Source organism: Corvus kubaryi, unplaced genomic scaffold, assembly GCF_017639235.1.
Source record: "Corvus kubaryi isolate FWS band 111438036 unplaced genomic scaffold, C.kubaryi_AGA036_p1.0 37353, whole genome shotgun sequence".
NCBI classification, from domain to species: Eukaryota; Metazoa; Chordata; class Aves; order Passeriformes; family Corvidae; genus Corvus; species Corvus kubaryi.
In genome coordinates this window covers 2,605,875-2,628,271 of record NW_024581115.1, presented here as the reverse complement: position 1 = coordinate 2,628,271, position 22,397 = coordinate 2,605,875, and the positions used below count along the sequence as shown (strand labels likewise).

Genomic DNA, 22,397 nt, shown 5'->3' with positions numbered 1-22,397 from the left:
TGTGCTGATCTGTGTGGCCTGCGTGTGGAAGTGCACGCAGGAGGAATCTGCACCTTGGTCCCGCTGGTCGGTAGTGCTGGCTGGTGATACTACAGCCATGTTCCTTTTCTGGCTTTTATTGTTCTAAAGCAGACACACGTGCAGGGGCACAGGGGATGGAGAGTGCGTGTGGTGGTGTTTTTAGGGAAAAATAAAGTGGGAGCAAGTGAAATTATAGCTAAGTTCCAATTGCAGACATTGGATGAACACCTCTTCCTTTTGAAACTTGTGAGATTGGACTCAGCCTCTGCCTGGATATGTCACTTCTTTCAGCAGTGAAAATGTTTGTCTTGCACCTTCCACTGCATGTATTTGGTACAGGAATTGCATTTCCCGTTACTTTGCAAAAGTAAAAATTATAAAATGACGTACCTTGTAGATTAGCCTGGGATTCAGATTCTGACATGTCTCATAGGGGAGTCTTTAATGCTTTGAAGATGAAGGAAAATTCTGTTTTGCAGAGCATAGGAAACGTGGTGCCTTTCTAGCAACTACCTCCAGCTGTGACTGTACGAACATCTCCACAGAGATTCATCTGTGTGAGAGAACTATCTTCAGAGCTCAAGCCCAGGATAAACACCATCCCACATTTTTCTAGGAATGCTAGGCAAAAGGCAAGTAGTCGATGTCAGTAAGCATCTCTTACATGCTTTCTCCATACTGGTTTTGGCAGCTGACAGTCTTTTATTAGGTATTAAAAATGTACTGGCCTATTATGATTTTTCAAAGTTGCATTAAAATTTTAAGTGTCTTGTCCACTCTAGAGTGATGCCCCTCACATCCTCCTACTCCCCACCCTGAAAAAGGAAGAGATAGAGGTACTTGAAACAACTGATACTTTAATATAAGTGAAGAGTAGCAATGTCAGTTCAGTACAAGTTTGTAGTGCAAACAAAAGTCGTCCTTGGAAGAACAGTAAGTTTTGTAAACTTAATCTCAGTTGTCATTCCATCAGTTTATTGTTCAAAGAAAAAGCCCAACAAAAACCAGTTAATGTAACTAGTGTGCCTTAGAGTTTATCAAACTGCATAAAACATACAAAAATATTTCTCTGAATGCATAGATTTACTGTTATTACAGTCAGATTATAAGTAGAGTTTGTATTAATACATTAACAGTTATTACTGGTGGAAACTAGAGCAAATAAAGCTTTTTAAACCAGCTGCCCTATAGCAGAATGTTCTGTATTAGTGGAGATGGTCCTTACACTGACTTCCTAAATTTATTTCCTAAATAATAAAGGAGCTGGAAAGAATTAGATACACTTATTAATTTTGAGCCATTTAACCACTACTGTTTTTCAGACAGTTATTGCACATAATCTGAGCTAGCCTCCAAGCTGTGCTGTAAAGATAAATACACAATTGTTAAAATAAAACCTTCTTTCCTGTCCTACAAGAAAAACAAAGCAGGAACCTTAGTTAAGAAGTTTTACTTCATACTGTGTCACAGTCTTGAGCTTCCCAGGAGTTGAATCTGGCATTAAAGTAGCTCAGCTCCTGGCTGGAGAAAAACCAGGACTGAGAATGGGAAGTTAGCTGGGTTGAGGTGATGTGTATGGAACAGGGGCAAAAGGATGATAATTATTTTGACTGCAGTAGGCAAGAATTTTAAGCCTAACATTAACTTGGTGAAATCCTGAGCCCAGAGTCAAGCATCTCCTCTGCTGGCAGAAAAGGTGTTTCTGAGTTCTTCTGGCATGCAGCAGCTTGAGGGAGTCTTCCAAGGTAAAGCAGGATAGAGGGACGGTGGCAGCCATGGTGGTGCTGTACTATTTATAGTTCGACTGTCAACAGTCCAGATCATCAACAAACACAGCACCAGCTGTGCAGAAACTGCTCTAGAGCAGCTTCATAAAGCAGAGATGGAAGGAAAATCAATACAATTTGGGGCGGGGGGAAGGGAGGGGAGAAAAAGCAGCTCATGCAGAAAAAGCAAGTCCCTCACTCCTCCACCTGCCTCAAGACCCAATTAAGGTTTTTGGTGCAAAGGTCAGCATCATATTTTTTGGTAAAAAAGAAAACAGCCTCCAGAAGTGTAGCTTTGCAGGCTGCCATGTTATCAGGAAGAGCTTCAGGCTGTTTATACTCCAGCAATGCTGTGACTTAAATACTTCAACCCACAGGTGCATTTTTTTCATTACTGACTTGCTTAAATGAAAGTTAAACAGTCTGTAGCTTAACTAGAGTTGGGGTTTTTTTCACTCCCCACAAAGAAGAGGGGGAAAAAAAAAGTTGAAAGCACCAAGAGGCATTCAGCCCTTTTCAGTACTCACCTGACTAAAACAATGCTACAGTGACAGTAGACTGTGCACGATGAAAAGTTCCGAGTTCGTTACTCGCTCATGGTGCGTTTCCCATCTGGTGGCTCATGAACGCATGCTGTGTTCCTTCCCTGTGATCTCCCGTGAGGACACTGCTGTGCTGCTCCTCACACAGCATCAACCACCACCCCCCCTGGAACTGGTGTACGAGGGAGTACCACAAAGAGCTTTCCTGTCTTCACAATACTGACACCTGGTGTGAGTAATGCACACGCTCTCACCGGTCAGAAAGTAAATAAAACCACGGACACAGACTGGGGATTCCCCCCCCCATCTCCTGAAACAAGGGCTTTCTCTTGAAAGGGCACTTTAACTCGATTGGGACTTAATTAAGGAACATTTAAGAGAGACTTGCATTTTTTGGTGGAAGTACAGTATTCTCACAGGGGAAATAAATATTTAAATATGGACATGCTTATTCCACTTATTTTCAGCCCAGTAAAAGGGTTTTTCCTGCTGCTTGTGAGCATTAAGTATCTCTATACAACACATCTTGGTGTTTGTGAGGGGCAAGAGCTTAAGGACTTGCACATTTATATTTTTAGAGAGCAACTATTCATTGTGTGTCTCTTTCATTTAATTTAATGAGGAAGTTTAAAATACATATATACACACAGAGACACACAATTTCCTGAACCTTCCCGTGAGTCTTACTTGGTCAGAGTGGGTGTACTTAACATAATTTTCATATCCATAGTTATGTCTTTCAATGCCCCCTGCTGCCAAATACAACCAATAAACTTCCTTGAAATACATTGGAAGTATGTGATTTTACTAGACAAATGAGGTATCCCTTGGCTGAATACAGTATCAAGTAAAAAAATAAAAGCAAACGAGGTATTAAATATAAAATATAAACTATTAGTTAAAATAGTAACCCTAACAATAACTTAAGGTTTTACACACACTTAACTCTCTGCCTTCCAAAGGCAGCACGTGTCGCTGCCGGGTGTTCCCACTGCAGAGGCAGCTCCCAGGGTCAGTAGGTCAGCTTGGATGCTCGGCTGTTGTAGCACGGCCGCTCCGTCAGTGCGGCCCCAGCATTCCGGAAAGGAGAGCTGTCACTTCTCACAAGGACCAGCTCCAGCTCTTGGAAGTCCTGGAGTCTGGCAACATCCTTGTCCTTGTAAGAAACAGACAGAACAACACATTACTCCTGACATAGCTGGTTGTTACTATTTATAAAATAACTATAGGAAGTAAAAACTAAAATTCCAGGGACATCACACCCAATAATAGCAAAAAATAATGAAAAAAGAAATTCTATCAGCATATACTCATTAAAGGTGTAGCAGGTTTGCTTGTTTGGTTTTTTCCCTCAAACTTTTTCTTCTTCTTGAATCTCATTATCATTTGGCTGTATTTGTGCATGTCACTTAACCAAGAGTTGTGACCACTTTCATTTACAGACCTCCAGAATGTATATTTTTGGAACAGAAGAGCAGGTTCATCTGTTAACAGCATATCTTTAAATTATTCATATGCCAATTTGTGGAGATCTTTTCCTCTTACTGTTCGTTCTTTTTAGGCAAACAGTGAAGCAGTACTTGGCAATTATGTTAAAAGCATCCTAATGCACTGTTTCTGATACAGTTTTAAAAAGTCAAGCTGTAATAATTCCATATGTTTTAGGAGCAGAAATACTCTGCTTATTTTGACAAGAATATTTTTTTTAAAGTTACGATGAGTTTTAAGAGAAGTCCAACATCCCTTTGAATCTGTCATCTTAAGTTAGATTTTATTTAACAAAGGTGGCATTTTGCCAATCTTTACAAAAATACCTTCTCTGATGTCTGCAAAGTGCAAAGTCAAGTTAATCTCTGGTTTCTATTCTTACCTTTCTTACAAGTGTATTGGGTAGCTTTCTGATCTTCTCTACTTGCTCTGGATTAACGCCCAGTTCACAGCAGCTCACTCTGAGCAGATCTTGATAGGTCAGTTCTTGTCTGTCCAGTTCAATCTCAATGAAGTCACTGTCTCTCAGGTTCTGGACTCTGACCTTGAGCACAAGTTCTGACAGAGAAACAAAAGGTTAACAACAAAAAAGACAACCAACCAAAACCTAGCATTACAGTATTTACCATTATCTTCTGAATTCAGGTTTTCTAATACAATCCCTGTGATCTCACTGAGAAACACTGTGCAGTTAACAGAAGCTTCCAGCAAAAATACACAGGAGAACCATGTTAACACTGTTGAAACTGATCCATCCAGTCACAAAGTCGAGTTGTTACCAAACTACCAGATCTGCATTTGATGTGAATCCAGTGCAAAATCTAATTTTTCATGTTACATGGACTGATCTTTCCCATTGTTTTGCAAAGTATTACCATGGTTAAAATACAGTATAACAGACATTTTACTTAACTGAGCAGGAGAAAGTTCAGGGCACTTTTGGCAACAGAATTCAACATCTCTGCCTCTCTCCTACTAGAGTCTGAAGTGGAATTATTACTTAACTTCATTGTTCACCCAGTAACTGTAACAGAAGGATGAGACACGGCACCTCTTTACCTTGCATGTTATACGGGAATGTTCCAGTGAAGAAGAAGGGCTGGAAGGCAGGTGCGGAGCCACTGGGGGAGGTGTCGGGCTGCAAAGGCATGGCCTGGCTGGACTGTCCCGGGGAGCAGAGCCCCAGACTGGGGGGCATGGCCGGGGGGCACACGGGGCCGTTGGGCACCCCTGGGGTGGCACACGCTGAGGCTGCAGTGACAGTGGGCACGGGGGGTGGCCCGGCCGCAGCATCCGGTGCTGGGAAAGCCTCGTCACTGCTGCACGACGTGGGCGTGCAGATGCTTTCGGCCTGAGTTGCTGAGGGACAAGGGCTGGTTTCACTCTGGGAAGCAGAAGAGATGGAAGCACTTTCATTCTGGGATTCTGCCAAGCTGCCTGGAATGCTTTCTTCGGTGTAAACGTAAGGGAATGGTGGGTTGGCCAAGTAGTTCGCAACAATGGGCAAATTTAAATCCTTCACTCCTTGACATTCAGTTTCTTCCTCTATTGATGATGTTCAAAAATGAGGGGTAGGGGATGGAGAGAGAAAACAAACCATCATGTTATTGGATAGATCTTTCTCATTTTGAATATAGTTCGTTTTCCTATTGTGTCTTGACACTACATCACATTCCAAGGTCATCAAAGAATGATGCTAAGCACAACAAGCACGTAACACTTGGAGGCCAGTAGGTGTAAAGTGAAAGAAAAACCTATCAACATCTTCAGTATATTCTGTTTTTTAAAAACAAAAGTGGGGGGAAAAAAATAACCTTTGAAAGACACATCATTTCTAGCAGTTTTATTCCAGCCCTTTCAAATAAATTGGATGACCAGGAGTCTTTTACTCAATCTCATATTTAAATGCTTTTAATAGCACTGCTGTAAAGAGTTTATTATGACCCAGGCCAGCAAATTCAACCCAATACTTCTTCAGGCAAGTGACTACTTGCTGTAATACCCAAACAAGCTCTTCTCTTGCATAAAAGCACTGCAGTAAGTGACATTCCTGCCTGACTGAATATTACAGAACATAAATAGTGATGTCAAAGCAGTTCAGAAAGATTTGCTCAATGATACCACACTCCCAGAATAAAAACTAGGAAAGAAGGTAAGTGATGTGTTTATTCCCCAGGAAACACATGAAAGCTTAACAGACAGAAAAATAAGAGAGCTGTGAGCAGAGTTCATCCACACGTGCTTGACAGTTTACATGTTAAAAACAGGTGAGTCGTTTGCCAGAAACTAAGCCCAAGAGATGAGCACCTTGCCCAAATTAGCAGAAGACAGCACATTTCCAAAGGTAAAGCACTTAAGAATTTTAATCTGGAGCACAGTACCTAGATACTGATGGCGCTTGCTGTGTTCAGGAGTGTCACAAACATCTAACTGGGTTTGCTGTGCATATGAAAAGTGTAAGATGGCAGAATTACAGGGCAAAAATTAATCATACTGGCAAGTCACACTATAACAAGGTGCTCAGAAGGCATAACTTCCTGAGTGATAAGAGTTGTTTTGAGGGGATTTGTAATATTGATCATGGTCAGACCACAGCAAACTGTACAATTGTGAAAGCCCTCATTTGCAGCCTGCATGCCAGCTTTAGCTTAATGACAGCAAACAAGAGTGCAGCAGCACACTTCCCAAACCACACAGCTCTTCCACTTCTTGGTGACACAGCTCAGAACACAAGGGTTTTCTACCCCAAATCTGCACGTCTATTTGCCCAAATATGAATTCCAGTTATAAATCAGAGCTATCTAGTGAGATACAATGGTCCTAGCCAAGGTTTTGCCAATTACTGCCTCAGATAAAAGCACTAAAACCACTTTAGTGTTTAGACCAAGAATTCTAGATAACTTTGAAGATGAGAAGGGTACCTCCCAAAATCTTGCGGATGTCTGGTTTCGATGTTAGCTGTGCCGCCAGCTCTCCCTTAGCAGTGAGGATTTGCTTGTCTGCGCCAGCCTCCAGCAGGCAGGACACCACTTGGGCATGGTTCCGCTTACAGGCCCAGTGCAGGCAGGTCCTGCGGGAAGGAAGCAGAAGGGTTGGGATTCCTCGTTCTGGCTCCTCCTCACCAGCCCCGTCCTGCTTCACCCGAGTTATGCATAAAGTGATAACTGGGAATAAAGTTTCCTTCACTGAGGCACTTTTTAAAAGTTCTGAATGTGTAAGTTGTGCAGGGCAGGGCCCTCCTTTGCTTTGCAGAGTGGCTCTCACTGCTGTCCCACACGAGCGACTGGACGAGGACCTTGAGCAAACACGCTGTGACAGGTGGAAGGAGGGCGACCTGTTTTCATCGTGATCCTCTTTAGCAGTAAATCTCCGCGCCTCCCGAGATTAGCTTTTCCGTTTTTGTAAATGGGAAAACTAAGAAAGACAAGAGCTCCGTCCCCGAACCAGCTCCCTCAACCCCGCGCCTGATGGTGGGTCGGGGGGAGCCCCGGGCCCAACCACCCCGAACACCGCCTCAGAGAAGGGCAGCGGCGGAAAGAGCCGGGCCCCGCAGCGACCCCGGCCCGCCCCGCGTCCCCCGCAGCGCCGGGACCCCGCGCGGCGCCGCCGCCCCTCACCAGCCGTTGATCTCGTTGCGGGAGTCGATGTCCGCCCCCGCGCCCAGCAGCCGCCGCACCTCCGCCACGTCCCCCAGGGCCGCCGCCTCCCGCAGCCGCTCCTCCAGCTCCCGCGCCTCCGCCGCGCCGCTCATGGCCGGGGCCGCGGTCGCCGGGCAGGACCCCCCCTCGGCCCGGCTGCGGCCCCTCCCCGCCGCTCCGGAGCCCGTCGGGAGGAGCCGGGCGGCCTCAGCGCGGCGGAGCCGGGCCCTGCCCGCCCGGGGGCCCCGTTCCGGCCCTCACGTCCGCCGCCATCTTGAGCCTGGGGCGGGCGGACGGCGCTGGCGCTGCCCCGGGCGGGGTACGGCCCTTACCTGGAGTTCTCTGTCCGGTTCTGGGCTCCTCAGCACAGGAAAAACAGGGAGCTGCTGGAGAGCGTCCAGCCAAGGCCACAAAGATGATGAGAGGTCTGGAGCATCTCTCTGATGCAGAGACACTGCGAGAGCTGGGCCTGTTTGGTCTGGAGAAGACTGAGAGGGGATCTCATCAGTGCATTTAAATATATCCAAGGAGTGTCAGAGGATGGTGTCACACTCTTTTCATTGGTGCCCAGCGACAGGACGAGGGGCAATGACCATAAACTAAAACACAAATAGTTCCACCTCAACACTAGGAAGAACTCCTTTACATTAAGGGCGATAGAGCTCTGGAACAGCTGCCCAGGGAGGCTGTGGAGTCTCCGTCTCTGGAGGTGTTCCAAACCCACCTGGATGTGTTCCTGTGTCACCTGCTCCCGGTGACTCTGCCTTGCAGGGGGTTGGACTGGGTGATCTCCAGAGGTCCCTTCCAACCCCAGTGATTCTGTGATTCTGTGCCACCCCCGACCCCAGGCACTGAGATGGGGGCAGGGTGAAAATCCAAGACTGGAGTGTTTCCTCTGACGGGTTCATCCCACCCTCACCTGACATCCTGAGCCCTCTGTGGGGGTTTCAGGGGACACAGCTCCTGGGAAGAGGGGAAAAGCTGCAGGTAAAAACTGCCTGCCTGGCAAAGGCACATCATAGAATTATTTAGGTTGGAAAAGACCTCCAAGGTCTTTGAGTCCAACCCTTCATCCATCACAGTGGCCTTGCCCTTTTCGGGGTGTTTTTAACCAGCAGCCTGTTTCCTGCCCTCGAGCTGTGAGGCTGCCATGGGCTGGGAAAGGACTGCAAGGATGGGTAAAATCCATGGGTTGGGAGTGAAACCCACCACGGGTTTCCCCAGACACTTCCAGCCCTGGCACCCCCTGTTCCCAGCCCTTCCCTCTCCAGTGTGTTGCTCACACTCTTCATTAAATCACTGTGGCGTGTGTTGGGGAGCTCATTTAACTCCAGGCTTTCTGTTTTGACATCAGTGTCTGCCACCAAGGAGAAATTTTCACTAAGCTATATTTTTATTTCATTGCCTCTCTTTTATGGCTTAGTTTTCTTATTAGTGACATTATTTTTAACCTACCATTTAATTTAGGACTTGGGTTGCTGTTGCTGTGCTCTGCTGTTCCTTCTCTGGCGGTTGTGGCAATTAGGTAAAGACGATGCCTGCAGCATTACCATCCAAACAGTTCCTAAATATCTCTCCATACCAATGAAGCTTCAAAGCACAAACGCTCATCTTCCTTTTAATCGGGTCAGGAGAGGCAGAGGCCCACAGGCCAGATGTTTCTCTAAGAGAGAAGCAGCCCTGCAAACCACATGCATGAAGGCAGGAGGGACAAGCAAGAAGTGACATTTTTAACTACTATGGCAAAGGTTACACGGTGACTCAGTGGCAAGTTTTTCACACCAAATCACATGCTTTTGATCCCATGCAACAGATTGAACAAAAATTTTGCCCAGCTGCTACCAAAAGACTCAACAAACTGTATGAGAAACAACTGGATTTGGAAAATGGTTTGCAAATAAGATTTACCTGGTGACAACTGCAAATTCAAACCTCAGAGACCTGGAAGACCAGCCTTCAACTGCACACTGCTGTGACCTGAATATTTTCATTTTAACTCGTTTGCTTTTTCAGTAAAAGCATCCTAAATGATCACTCTTTAACCCACGATCCCTTTGGCTATTTTCAGTGTCTGTGCCATAAAGCTGTAAAACAAGACAAGGCACACACAAGTGGAGACCTAGTGCTACATTCCAGGAAGCAGGATGCTCTCTTGCACACTGTGAAATCTTTAAATCCCGATTTTTTACATCTATAAAAATCCAATAGGATTAGTGGCAAAAGAGCTTTTTCCAATATCATACAAGACAACTCTCAGAGGGATGGGGAAAAGCTACTCAGGAGGTGAGTGCAGGGACAGGCCTAAAACCAGGAACACCAATTCCTCGTTCTCCAGTGCCACTGCCACTAGATGTCACAGTGGAACAGCAAGAGGAGCCCGGAGTGCGGCTTTGTGCTTCTTGTTATAATTGTGAAATGCCTTGAAATTTGTCTCGGCGCATCCGTAGTGTCTCCATACAGCTTTGATCCTGCAGATTTCCAAGCTTCGTGTGGTGCAAAGGGACATTATGCAACATTTCCACACAAGCGCAGGGAAGGCTGGTGCAGGAAGCTGCGGCCTGGGGGGTAATGGGCTTTTTTTTATTTCCCCCCCCCTCTGTTTGAGCTCCTCTCCCAAAGCCACACAGGGCTTTTAAGGACTCGAAGCCGGCGGGTGATGCACTGAGATGCTCTCTCTCACGCTCTCTTGGGATGAGTATCCTACTCTGTTGCGCCTGTGCCAAGCTCTGTTAAATGGAGCTTGGGTTCACCATTGCTTAGTTACACAATGTACTTCTCCCTGGAGTCATGAGATCTCCTCCTGCAAGGAAGGCTGTGTGGAAGAGGATTAGCAGCAATTTCCCTTGGCTCAAACCTCCACACCGCCGCCATGACGCTCCTGCTCGTGCCCCCGCGTGGAGCCTCAGACCCCCTCGCACGCGTGTGTCCCCTGCCCCTTTATTGGCACTGGTGTCACACTCACCAGCTCCCAGCAGAGCCAAGAACTTGTCCTTTCCCTGCTCCTTTCCCACACAGCAGCTGGGTTTGTGCCTGTACCTGTGCAGGGCACACATGCACACGCCTCCCTGCCAAGAGCAGCAGGGCCTGCAGGATCTGGATGCCGGCTGAGCGCTGGCCGTCGCCTTTGGAAGCTGCTGGGAATCGCACACGGTGCTCATGGCTAGAGCAGCCACTTTGCTTCCCAAATGTTAAATGCCCTTGACCTTCAGTGGGAACACGCTGAGTTCTGAGCCTGTGTGTGTGGAGCACAGGTTGGTGATGTTTTGTTTTCTTTGTTTGATTTACAGGTGCTCAGTGCTCTCTGTTCACCAGCCCTGGGCACAGCCCTGAGCCCATGGCATCGCTGGCAGAGCCAGCACCTCGCTGTCACAGCTTTGGAGCAACCACAGGGGAGGCTTGGGCCAGTCTTTGTCCCCACAGCAAGTTTTCCAGATTTTGTTGGTTAAGTGTTAATATGTCTTTATGCAAGCTTCTGACTGTGCCTGATCCTCTGGATTGGTTCTTTTCTCCTTTTTTGGAGAAACCATGGTCTGTCTGTTTGCTATTTGCTCCTGGTTTTTTTTAAGGCTTATGAAGTTTTTTATTCCCTCTGCATTTCAGGTTTCATTCCCCAAGTAACTCCATTAAACCAACTTCTCAGTCACTGAAAGTTATGATTAAACATCTTTTTAAAGGCTTAATTCCCAGTTACACAGTGATACTGACAGCTGTACAATCATATTTGAAACACTCAGTCCCCACCCAACCCACCAAAATAATGTTTCTGGCAATTTAAACCAATACTGCAGTTGTGGACTTGTTAGAAATAAGATTTAGGGATAGTCACAAATCTTAAATATGATACTTAATGCACACACACAAATTTAAAGCTGTGATGGGATTAAGGCTCAGGGAAATGGAAGGGCTGGTGGAGAATAAAGATGGAATTAAAAGTCAAGCCCAATATTCACTTAGATTTAAATTTATCTGTGCTGCTCACTTTGGGCCTTTCAATGAGAGTTTGAAGGCAGAGGAGACAATTTCAAAGGAGGAAGTCAAAGTCACATGGGAGAAGCAGTTTATGCTATACCAGTTTTTGTGCTGACCCCATGGAAGCTCCCTGTGGGAGTCTGTAGGTGAATTAAGTTGAATTCAAACCTCCATGTTACCAAGTCTGGGCCTGTGTCACCCAAGACTCACTTCACGTCCATGGGGGGAAACATGCAGCACAGAGGCAGATTCATCTCCTCCCAGGGCAAGGGTCTAAAATAGCACAGCCAAATCATCCTCTGGAGGTGCCCCTTGTGTTCTACTCTCTGCCAAAGGATCTAAAGGGAACAAGCTTTGAACCAAAAAATTTCCAGCTGCCTACTGCCAGGCAAGATGAGCACCTCAGTCAGGGTGGATAGGGCTCTACTCAAGTTCCTGTGTTTTTAATGAGATAAAAAAATCCTTCCAGTGAACTCCAGAATATTTTTTGACCATTAAATGACAGCTTTTTCACTAAATCACCTGGCAGGAATTGCTCTGCTTATAGTGGTACAGAGGAGTGGGATTCAGGACAGGTTTTAGCACCCTGGAGCATCCCTGAATTACAATGCAACCAGCTATCTCATGGATTTTCAGCCCTGCTGAGCATCCTGCAGGGGATCAAGGGGAGCTGAGCATCTAAAGAGGGACATTTTAGCAGGTGTGAGCACACACTCATGCACACAGCTGCACATGCCTGCAGCATGGAGTGAAATTTGACAGGAAGAGGTTGGAAAATGGCACTGATATTTGGGGGAAAGGTGACCTGGGAGGGAAAGATCTGCTCAGGCAGCCAAATCCCTTTAGAAATCAGGCATGATGTACAGCTGATTTTTTTTTCCTGTTGTTAATTTAACATTGTTTCTATTTGTAGAACAAATAAATAATTTCTGAACAAACAAATCACGGAGCTGGAACCTGAGGGATGTGGTACATCAGCTCAGGGACTCGTGGTTAAGAAGTCCAATAGATTTTGATAACAACTGGAAATTGTTCAGTGGATTAGTGTCTAAAGCCAGTTTGGCTTCAAGTAATGACAACCCTGAGCTGCAGTGCTGTGGGTCCAGACTTCTCCCCCTGAGGATGGTTGTTGCTCATGTTGGGGTGGTGGCAGGATCCCCAGGTGTCAGCCCAGTCCCCCTCTGAGCTCAGAGACATTTTAACCCAGAAAACTGTGCAGACAAGGGACTGCCTTTGCTTTTTCTCCAGACTTTTGGCTGCATTCCTCTCTGCCCGTGTCTGTAGTCCCTCCCTTTGCTCTACTAATCCATGAAACATGTTCATCCTGGGGATAAGGGGCAAATATAACTAGTTGCCTGAATCCTGCATAGCAGCATGTCCTGTCTAGGCATTTTGAGTCAAAAGGCTTCTGTGGATCTTGTCCCAGTTCATCTCCTGCAGGAGCTGACTCTTGTGGGAAGTTCACAGGATGACAGAGATGGTTCACTTGCGTGCCTGAGAAGAAAATTGTTTTGCTAAGATGAGATCTACATTTATTTCTCCAGAGCTCTTTTCTTTAGAAGAACCTGGCCTTGTGCAGAAGATCAGAGCAAGGTGTTTGGATTCTCCTTAGGCTGTGTTTTGGCCATCAAGGAGAAAGCCCCCAGTGCAAATCATAACTGGTTACCCCGAGGGGCTGTGCCCTGTGTATCCCTCGTGGGCCCAAGACACGGCCAGTCAATTTGGAACTCTCTATTGACTTGGCCAGGCTTTCAACCTCTATACAATTCATCAGTGTAATTAGCAAAGCTGTAACTAAAGAGGTCTCCATGGAGATTGACAGCATCACCTCCCAGCTGGTACATTCTCTGCCTCCTATTCTAAATTTGTTCTCGCTGTTTCCCTGGCTCTAGTCCACAAGGTTAGTGAAATCTTCCAACATTTGTGACACATTACAGCAGTGGAAAGAAGGACAAAGGTGGCTGGGAGGGGGCTGAGAAGAAAGAACCTGGTTGGTGCCTCAGGGAAAGCAGCAGAAACTGTTCAGACATATATAGCCAGAGTTTTGAGAATGGGATTAGGCAGAACAGCACCTCTGCCTGCCTGTCACTTGCAAATTCTTGCTAATACTTTAGGAGCTTATTGGAGGTCAGCACCAAACACCCAAACAGCCTAATCTGTATTATAGACACATAATCAAAGTCACAAGGTTTTACATAATATATATTGGTGACACAAGAAGTGTTTGTTCGAATAATTTTGTCATCAAGATTAGTGGCCATGAAAGCCTCTACTGTGCACTAACCTGGGTTTTTTTTGTGGCCATGGGTACACCAGATTCCTCAGACAAATCAAAAAGGAGCTGAGAAAGTACAAATATATGTCCTGAAACGGTTACACTATTAGTTTTCTGGCCATGGCAAAGTTTTTTAAAAAAAAGCCTCTGTGTGTGTGTGTGCGTGTGTGTGTGTGTGTGTGTGTGTGAAAGGGCTGTGCTTAAACTGCAGCTGAAGAGATGTGAACAAATGGCTGGAGATAAAATTTTTGCATTCACCATTTTTTCCCAACAGTTTTGAGATTGCAGCAAATCACACCTCACACTCACGCACGGCTCTGTGGGAATGGCAAGAAGTTGGGATTTCAAAGATAAACTGATGTCACTTGACCCACTTGTGAGCTTTATAGTCTCCTTCAGGGAGGTGGAAGCTGTGGTGCAGAGAGCAAATGGTCTGGGCTCACAAAGTCAGTGGCAAAGATGGGAATGGTTCCTGTGGAGATAACAGTTCCAAACTGACAAATCTGATTGACTTCAAAAGGAAATTAGTTAATGGAAATATTTGGAAATGTATAGAAAAGTCTGATTTTCCACTCTCATAGAGCTTTTAAAGTATGGTGTTACAGAAGCACAAAAGAAAACGTGTAAAATTACGGAAGAAAAAACACACACATACACCCCACCCCCCCGGGGGGGAAAAAAAAGAGAAAAATAATTCATGACGATTTTCTCTGTGCTGGGAAGAGATAAAGCCACAGCTCATGCCACAATGTAAAGATTTTTCAGGCATTTTGACCAGCTTGTTCTCCTGGCTGATGCACAGCAAAGCCAAAGGTCTTGTGAGAGTACCCCACATTCTGCTGCCCCACTGCAGGAGTTCACCGCACCAAACTGAGGTGCCTCCGTGGGAATCCCATCGCCCTAAACTCCCCCACAGTCAGTGAGGAGAGAGCAAGAGCGATGCCAGCCAGACATCTGCAGAAGTGGAGTCAGGACTTGGGAGGGCTGAATCGTTCTCTAGATTTGCCACAATTCACATGCTGCTACCATGTGAACCCAAGACTAAAAGCACTCCGGCGGCTTTTCCAGGACTCCTGAAAGCTCCTTTGTGGAAGGAGAGCTGACTGAACTGACGTTCAGGTCAAGAAAAATCAAGCACTGGGTGGGATTTCCAAGAGTACTTGGCCGTAACTTCACCCCGCTCCCCTTTGAAGTCAGCAGAATATTTACATCGACTTCAACTGGAGAAAAATCAGGCCATTATAGAGCGTTTGAAACACTCACCGCTAATGATGCTCCGGTTCCTTTGTACCCTCCAGCTCAAAGACCGTCTGCTGTGTCTGTCATTAAACACAATCCCAGCAATTGGTGAGACAGAGCGCTGAGCCCAACGTGTTTGCCCTAAAGGCACAGGGAAACTGTAACGATTAAACCATGTGAATCTCTTAAATGTTACCTACGATCGGACCCGTTATCTCCAAAACTGCCATGGAAGGAAAGTGCTGCATCTCAGCAGACCCTGCTATGCTGTGGGCTGCAGGTGGACTCTGCGAAAAATAAAAGATCAAAATAAGAATGTGTGTTGAATTGGCTGGAATCAGAAAGAGCAACAGTGAAAAAAAAGCTGTTAAATGAAGACAAACATCCCATTGCCAGGGCAGGAAGGATGGGCTAGCTGCTCAAAAGATCAGTGGAAGTGGGTCATCACTGGTTTGCAGACATCACTTGCACCTCCAGCCTGTGTTCAGATGTGCTGCTGAATGAATGCCAGGAGAGGAGCACCGTTACAGACCAAACCTGCACTTCAGCTCCTTTGGGCACTTCCAGGAAGGGCATCAGTAGCCCCGAAGAGCTGCTCTAACTCCTGTTGGCCGCTGTCTGGGCCCAACCAGTGCAGAGTGTGTGATGCCTTGCATCTGGTGGCACACAGGGAGAACTAAACCAAAATAGTTCACCTCTTGGAAAGACTCTTAATGTGCCCAACTTAGAAGGCAAGGACTGCTCCTGGCAGAGCTCACCCTCTGGGCACGGGCAGCGGATGTGCTGTGTGACAGCCAGGACTGCTAGCGGCCAGCAAAGCCAAACCAGGGCAATAACTCTTCCGTTAAAAAGGAGTTTTGTCCTAATTTAGATTTAAATTCCAGGAAGACAGAATTGATGCTAAAAGGATTTCATGGTATCTGCATAAATGGAAATAGTTCCATTTTGTGGAAATTAGCTTGTTTATAGTGAAGTTGTGGATACCAAACCCTCGGAGGAGCTCTGGAACTTCCAGGTTGTCTGGAGAAGCCAACACTCGTTGCCTGATGAAAAGCCCAGTTGCTTGGAGCTGCTCTGCATCTCCTGGAGAGGCTCCCAGCCACAATGAGGGTTCCAAACTTCCACAGATTCAGTGGTTTGGTAAAGTCTCGCAGTGGAGCACAAAATCATGCAAATCTGCAGCAGTTTAATCTCACCTCACAAACTTTCCTCCACTAAAAGGTTCATAACCTTTCTAAAAAAAGATCAGTCCCAAGGGACAGAGAGATGGTTCCTTCATGCTGAAATCACAGGGAATTAAGGCTTGGGGTTAAGTTAAATTAGTACAGCAGGTTAAAACCTTACTGTTTATATAAATTGAATCACATCACAAACAAAAGCAATGTGACTTTTCTATACCGAACCTGCTTTTTTAGAAGGAAATGGTGCCCATGGGGTTGGAAGCAGGGTCTTGGGACTCCAACCTTTTGTGGCTGCTGCTGTGTGATACTCAGCAAGTGATTTCCTCCCAGCTTTAAATTCCTAAAAGTAAATAAGGGAGGTTAAATTAGGGTCATTTTCAGACTGAAGTGAATCTGTGCAATGGGTTCAGTAATATTTCTTAGTTCTACACAGGGAACTAAATTAACTTACGTTCCTGGAGAAACTCCACTGGCTCTGGTGAAAGATGTGCTGAGCACTCAGCCTGAGCATGTGCCAGGCCTGCACCTCACTTTTATTCTAAGCTTTGATTCAGACTGAGCTGGAACCAACCAGAACAACTGAAAGTTATAAAAAACAACAATAAATATACCAGTTCAATCCTGAGGATTTTATGCTATGGCTCACACAGCCACAGCAGTGCTGGAAGCCATGGGAACATCTCCATTTGCACACCACAGGTTTGGCACCAGTTCCCTAAAGTGCTGTTATTCAAGCTTGTCGTAAAACTATGAATTCCTAAAACCTGCAACAAAACAAGGTGCTCCAGGCTCTGTGCTGCAGCTGTGTGTCCATGGTGTCTGTATTTGCCACGCTCAGCAGGTGACAGGACCTGGCCCAGCCTGTACACCAGGTAGCTGAGAGGGTCTAACACAGAAAGTGGCCCTGCACTGATGCCACCGTGGCTGTGATTTCTGTTTCTTGGCATTCCAGGTTGCATTACAGACCTCAGATCTCCCTAACGCAAAGCTTAATTGATGGAGCAGGTCTTGCTCAGCATTGACAGTGACAGAGAACAGAACTGGAAGGGACTTTAGGAAGTAATTTAGATCCTCCTGCTCTAAGGTAGGATGAACCCATTCCCAACATTTCATCTTCGCAATCTTGACAATCCAAAGATACCAACATGGCCTCTCCGAATTATCTATGGGATATGTTAGGCTTTGTCTCTGAAACAGAGACAGAAAGAGATAGGCTGGTGAAAGACAAGCTTCTGAGCTCAGCTTTTCCCCATATCTCACTGATAACGTGTTGATTATCTTCCTTTGTATCCTTGGTGCCTCTTGCTGTGCTGTTTCAGACAGAATAAACCAAACAATAATGAACCATCATCAAACTGGCAATTGCTTCCTGCCCAGCTTACGTTAGCAGAGAAAGAGAAAGCAAATGATGATTAGTCGTATGTCTGCACTCAAAGATAAAACCCCTGAGCAGAAGCCATCTGCCGAGGCATAAAATAATAATTCTGGCACTAGCCCTGTCTGAGTGCAGTGCCATCAGCTCTCCCCGAAACACAGTGCAATGCAGACCTAATGCTGGGTTCTAGCAGGTGGCCCATAACCCTGTAATAAACTCCCTGACATTATTGATTTTCCTCCCCAAACTGAGCCCTTCTGTCTAACCACATTAACTCCTGCTTACCGAGCAGCTGCACGTGAGGCAGCGTGCACATCAACAGCAGCTCCTTTCAGTGAGCAATCTCCATGCCAAATGTGCCCCCTGAGCCTTCCCTGCACTCTGGGATCTGCTCACATATGTTATTTCAGAAGTCAAAACCAGCACTTGTTAGTTCTGGGTGCTTACAGGGAGATTTCTATCTTAACTTGGGGAAAACTGAAATATGCCTCTGCTGCTAATTATGCACATGAAGAGAGCCAAAATAGGACCCAGGCAGGCTGTTCCCATTGTACACCTTCAGCCCAAATCTGCCTAGCCCGTGTACATGTGCTCCCAAAGCATGGGGCCAGCACAGCAGCCTTTGCCTGTGCTTTGATGTTCAGGTGCATCTCACGCTGGCAAAATTCCTCCTTGCTCAGCCAACCGTCCAGCCAGCAGGAGATGTGTGGTCCTCTGAGGGCTGTGGAAAGGCATCTGAGCTGGGATCCCCGGCCATCTCCTGAGCTGGGATCCCCGGCCATCTCCTGAGCTGGGATCCCCGGCCATCTCCTGAGCAGGTCCTGCCGAGGTTCAGGATATCGCTCAAAGGGGAAGGTTTGACTCTTTGCAGTCCAAAGTAAGATAAAGCTGAGGTCCCAAAGCATTATCTGTATTTCTCTGTGAGTATGGAAGCAATGGTCCTGCTTGAGACAAGCAGTTGGCAGCTGTGCTCCAAAAGTGATCTGGCAGTGACGTTCCCTCTCAAATGTCTGGCTATCAGCTTTAAGTGCAATAAGCTTTACATACAGCCTGGAATGTTGTTACTGTCTAAATGAAACAGGTTTTTGTAGAGTACTTTTCTGTTCAGGCATCACATTTTCAGCTGTGCATGGAGAAGGAGCCACCTACAGAGGGGGCATGATGATGGTGGGGCTGAAGAAGAGCTTGTCCTTGGAGCTGCCTGCATGAGGGTCCCTGTGGGCCGGGCAGGTTTGGGCATCCTGTTTGGAAGAAGGGGCTGATTGCTGCTGTGGGCACTGCAGGGAGTTGGCACCAGGCCCTGCCATCACCAGCTGTCCTGCGAGAGGAGGAGGAAGGCGGCCTCAAGGACCAGACTGAGTCTTTGATTTATGCTACTCTCAGAGGCAGAGCATCCAACCTTCACCCCACCACTGATCTGCAGCAGGTGCTGGGAGCACCCATGGCACCCCCGCTCCAGCCGGGAGCCCTTGGGTAGGGTCTCGATGCCTCAGGCAGCAGAGTGCCACAGCAGCGATGAGTCACAGCCTGTCTGGAGAGGGGGTGGCTCGTGTTTGTGTTGGCAAACCCGGCTGCCACTGGCAGCGGGCCCAGGGAGCACGAGAGGCTGGGGCTGGAAGGGCCCCTGTGCTGAGGAAGAGATCAATGGGAGTTGGAGTTTTAACATCACAGGGTGACGGTTCCTGCCAAGAGCCTTCCACAATAAAACCAGCAAATCAATCCACCCTCCGCTGAGTAACTCCAGATGAGGACTGCTGGCCTAGTAAATATGATCAACAGTTCGCTGCTCCTTTAACAGTGGCTTAAGTAAAAATACACAAATTCATTTATACTTTTCTGCACACCAGAGAATCCCATTTCTCTCCTCAGTTAAAAGGTGTCACACCACACACTGGGTCAACACTTGGCACAGAAGAGGAGGGCAGGAAAAAGGGCAAAGAAATTATAATTTACAAAAAACCCAACAACAGTTAAGCCAGTTCTAGATCAACAACCCTAATCAGGACCTTGGGCATCCTAGGAGGCCTTTTCAGGACTAGGGCTGGTCACAAACCAATGTCTCCACTGCTGGGAGCAGACCCAGGATGTTGCTTTGTGCCATCCAGGCTCAGGTTTGTCCATCTGAGATCCAGAGAAGTTCACCCCAGTTCCCCATCCCGCAGACTCATTCCAGTATCTTCATCAGAAAGTGGGATTGTGGGGTAGTAGTAGGGTTGCTTCTAAGACTTGATCTCTTTTGGGAAGATCTTTAGCACATGAGTATCTGACATGGCTGAGATAAGATAAGCCATAAAATCAGCTTTCATAATGGATTTTTTCATAGCAATAGATAATGGGGATTACTTTATTGTTTATATTAAAGAAAAAATGCACAGTCCTTTATCCACAAGGAGGAACAGAAAAACTGGGCCTGGGAACCTTGACAGAGACCCCAGTTCACAACTGGCATTAACTGGTGGTGTTCTGGAGTGTCCAGTCAGATCCACTGAAGTCAGTGGAGTTAAATTAACTTAAACCAGGCAAGCAAACAGCCCTCAATGAAACCCAGGAGATGGTGAGTGCATTAGTCAGAGCTTGGCTGTCCGTGCTGGGATAATCAGGGTCCCCACTGTCCCCGAGCCAACCTGGGGCAGCCTTTATAGTGGGTTCCCTCCTGGATGTGCTCCTCAGGCTGGGTAACAGCATCTCCGGGATTTCCTGGCAGGGACAGGGCAGCTGTCTAGGGCTGTATGGAGCCCTCACTGCCTCCTTGCCCTCTGGAGCTGCCTGCCCACATTCACAGGGAGATTTATGGCAATGTTTTCCTCTCTCCTGGCTGAGCTCAAGTGGCCCAGGGGCTGATCCAGGAACATGATACCTCAGAACTGAAAGCAGAAAGCTGCAGTGGGACTTACCTGTCCCTGGAGAATATCTCTGTGGATGGAGGAGGACATAGCAAAGCAGAAGGCTGCTCTGTCTATCTGATGCAAACCAGTGTCTGATTTTTCAGAGTCCCACTCTGCTCCCCCACAGCTGAAATGTGCCTGTGGGCAAGGGATCCCTGGTCAGAGACAGTTAAAAAAAAGATAGTGGGGTTTTTTTCCTGTTTGGAACAGAGTTCCACCTACGGTGGCCCACATGAGTGTGTCTCTCACTCTCCAAAGCTAGCAAGGACGTCTTGTCTGGCAGCAGGAGAGGAGATGGAGGCTGCAAGATCCAGCAGGTAAGGGGGTAAAATGGCCATAAAGGATTAAAGCTGGCAGGGGAAAATCACATCCATGGCTACTCTGTGGCAATGCCATGGATTGAGGGAAAACTCCTGCATGTGCAGTGGCTGTTGAGGTCATCAAGGCAGCTTCCCCAGCACCCAGGATACCTGCACTCCTCAAGACCCACATACAGCTGGTTCCAAAGCTTATCTGTAGTCAGTTTTACAATAGAAAGTGCCTTTGTTTAGTCAACAGAACCACTAATACATACAATTTTGTTGTTAATAGAGCTGTAAGAATTTTAAGTACTTCTTCGGAATGTGTCATTTTTGGTTGGCTTTTTTAGGCATCACAGGGTGCTGCGTTTGTAAACAAGTACTGAATAAAACATTTAGCACACAGCCGCACTTTGTACAAGTGTCATGCAGGTTTCTAAAGTTTCAGAGTGAATAAATCAAATGCAAACTGCTGCCTGGCAGTTGACTTTGCTCCTTATAAATAGCTAATTTGGACAACTTCGCTTTGCACATCCCATGAAATTCAAATACTATGCATATGGTTAATGCAGGCACACAAATCAGAGCTGCAACAGCCCGTTTTATAAGCCTGGGTTGCAACAGAAATGCCACAGCCCAGGGCAGGTCAGCTCCAGGTTGCCCTCCCTTTTTCCCGGAGGCGATCGCAGGAAACACCAGCAGGTCACTGTGCTCTGCTGCCTGGCCCCAGGGGACGAGCAGGAGCCCCATGGTGACCCAATTCACTGCTGGTTGTACTGGTTGGCAGCCATCATCACTCAGGGGAGAATTAGGTCCAAACTCAGCCATGAAAAACAACCCTGAATTTATAAGCCCGATGGAAAAAAGTAAGGGCTGACTCTGCCTGGCTTTGCGGCTCTCAGTGCTGGGCACAGGGTGGATGCACACCCTTCCTCCTGCCCAGGCACAGCGTTGTTGGTCCAGCCCTGCAGAACCTCCATGTGGGATGCAAACTTACCTGATCCTCCCAGGAGGCTCTTAGCAACATGGAGGGTTCACCCAAGCTAGCCCAGAAGTCAGCCCAGAGGCCCTAATCCTGGAAGGTGCTGAGCAGCTCAGACTTCTGCCACTCATCTCTGGATTTTGGCATGTGTTCAGCAGGAGCAGGATCAGCCCCTTGCTGTAATAATCAGGGAATGAGGAACTCGGCTTGACTGAGTTTCCCTCCCACCCCCCAATGCAAAAATGCTGTACATTCCTTTATGCAGGTTTCCATAGAGTTGAACTTCTACTATTTTTTTGTTGTTGCTGTTAAAGGGATCAGCAATGCACTGTACAATGGGATCTGGCTGTCAGGAAATGTGGAGGAATTCAGGGACACTTTTAACATCTTCCTGGTGGGACTGGAGGGCAGCATTAAACCCAGCATCATGGAAATCTCCCCACCAAAGAGAAGAAAAAAGCCCGGAGGAGCCCTGAGAGAAGTTACAAAGACATTCTGCTTTGTTGATCCTAAATTTAAATAAGTTATTTCTTCCCTACTTCCTTTGTTAAAATACGATATTCTGGCTTTAATTGCTTCAATCCTATTATTTGTTCCTTTTAGCAAGTGATTGTGTAGCCCCTTGCCGTGGGGAAATCCCCTGACTGCGGGTCCGTGTTACTTAGACAAGTCCCCTTTCAGAAGTAAATGCCATTCTTAGCATAGGGAAGTACTTTAGGTCTAAAGGGGTTAAGAAG

At 46.7% G+C, this 22,397-nt stretch overlaps 1 protein-coding gene across 1 annotated transcript; it reads right to left on the bottom strand.

Annotated features, from left to right (window-relative positions):
• Positions 1-858: 858 nt before the first annotated feature.
• LOC121666636 (ankyrin repeat domain-containing protein 40-like) lies at positions 859-7,724 on the bottom strand. Its single transcript, XM_042032414.1, has 5 exons — positions 7,435-7,724; positions 6,739-6,887; positions 4,877-5,362; positions 4,200-4,375; positions 859-3,485 (listed from the first exon to the last, which is right to left on the bottom strand). The coding sequence occupies exons 1-5, from the start codon at positions 7,566-7,568 to the stop codon at positions 3,342-3,344; spliced, it is 1,089 nt and encodes a 362-aa protein (XP_041888348.1). The 5' UTR covers positions 7,569-7,724; the 3' UTR covers positions 859-3,341.
• Positions 7,725-22,397: the final 14,673 nt, after the last annotated feature.

Bases quoted from the DNA above. Each gene is read 5' to 3' on its own strand.
- LOC121666636 (XM_042032414.1), bottom strand. From the start codon at position 7,568: ATGAGCGGCGCGGCGGAGGCGCGGGAGCTGGAGGAGCGGCTGCGGGAG. The intron at 6,888-7,434 runs GTGAGGGGCGGC...TCCTTCCCGCAG, and splicing joins CGCAACGAGATCAACGGCTG to GACCTGCCTGCACTGGGCCT. The intron at 3,486-4,199 runs GTAAGAATAGAA...GTTTCTTACAAG, and splicing joins CCAATACACTTGTAAGAAAG to GACAAGGATGTTGCCAGACT.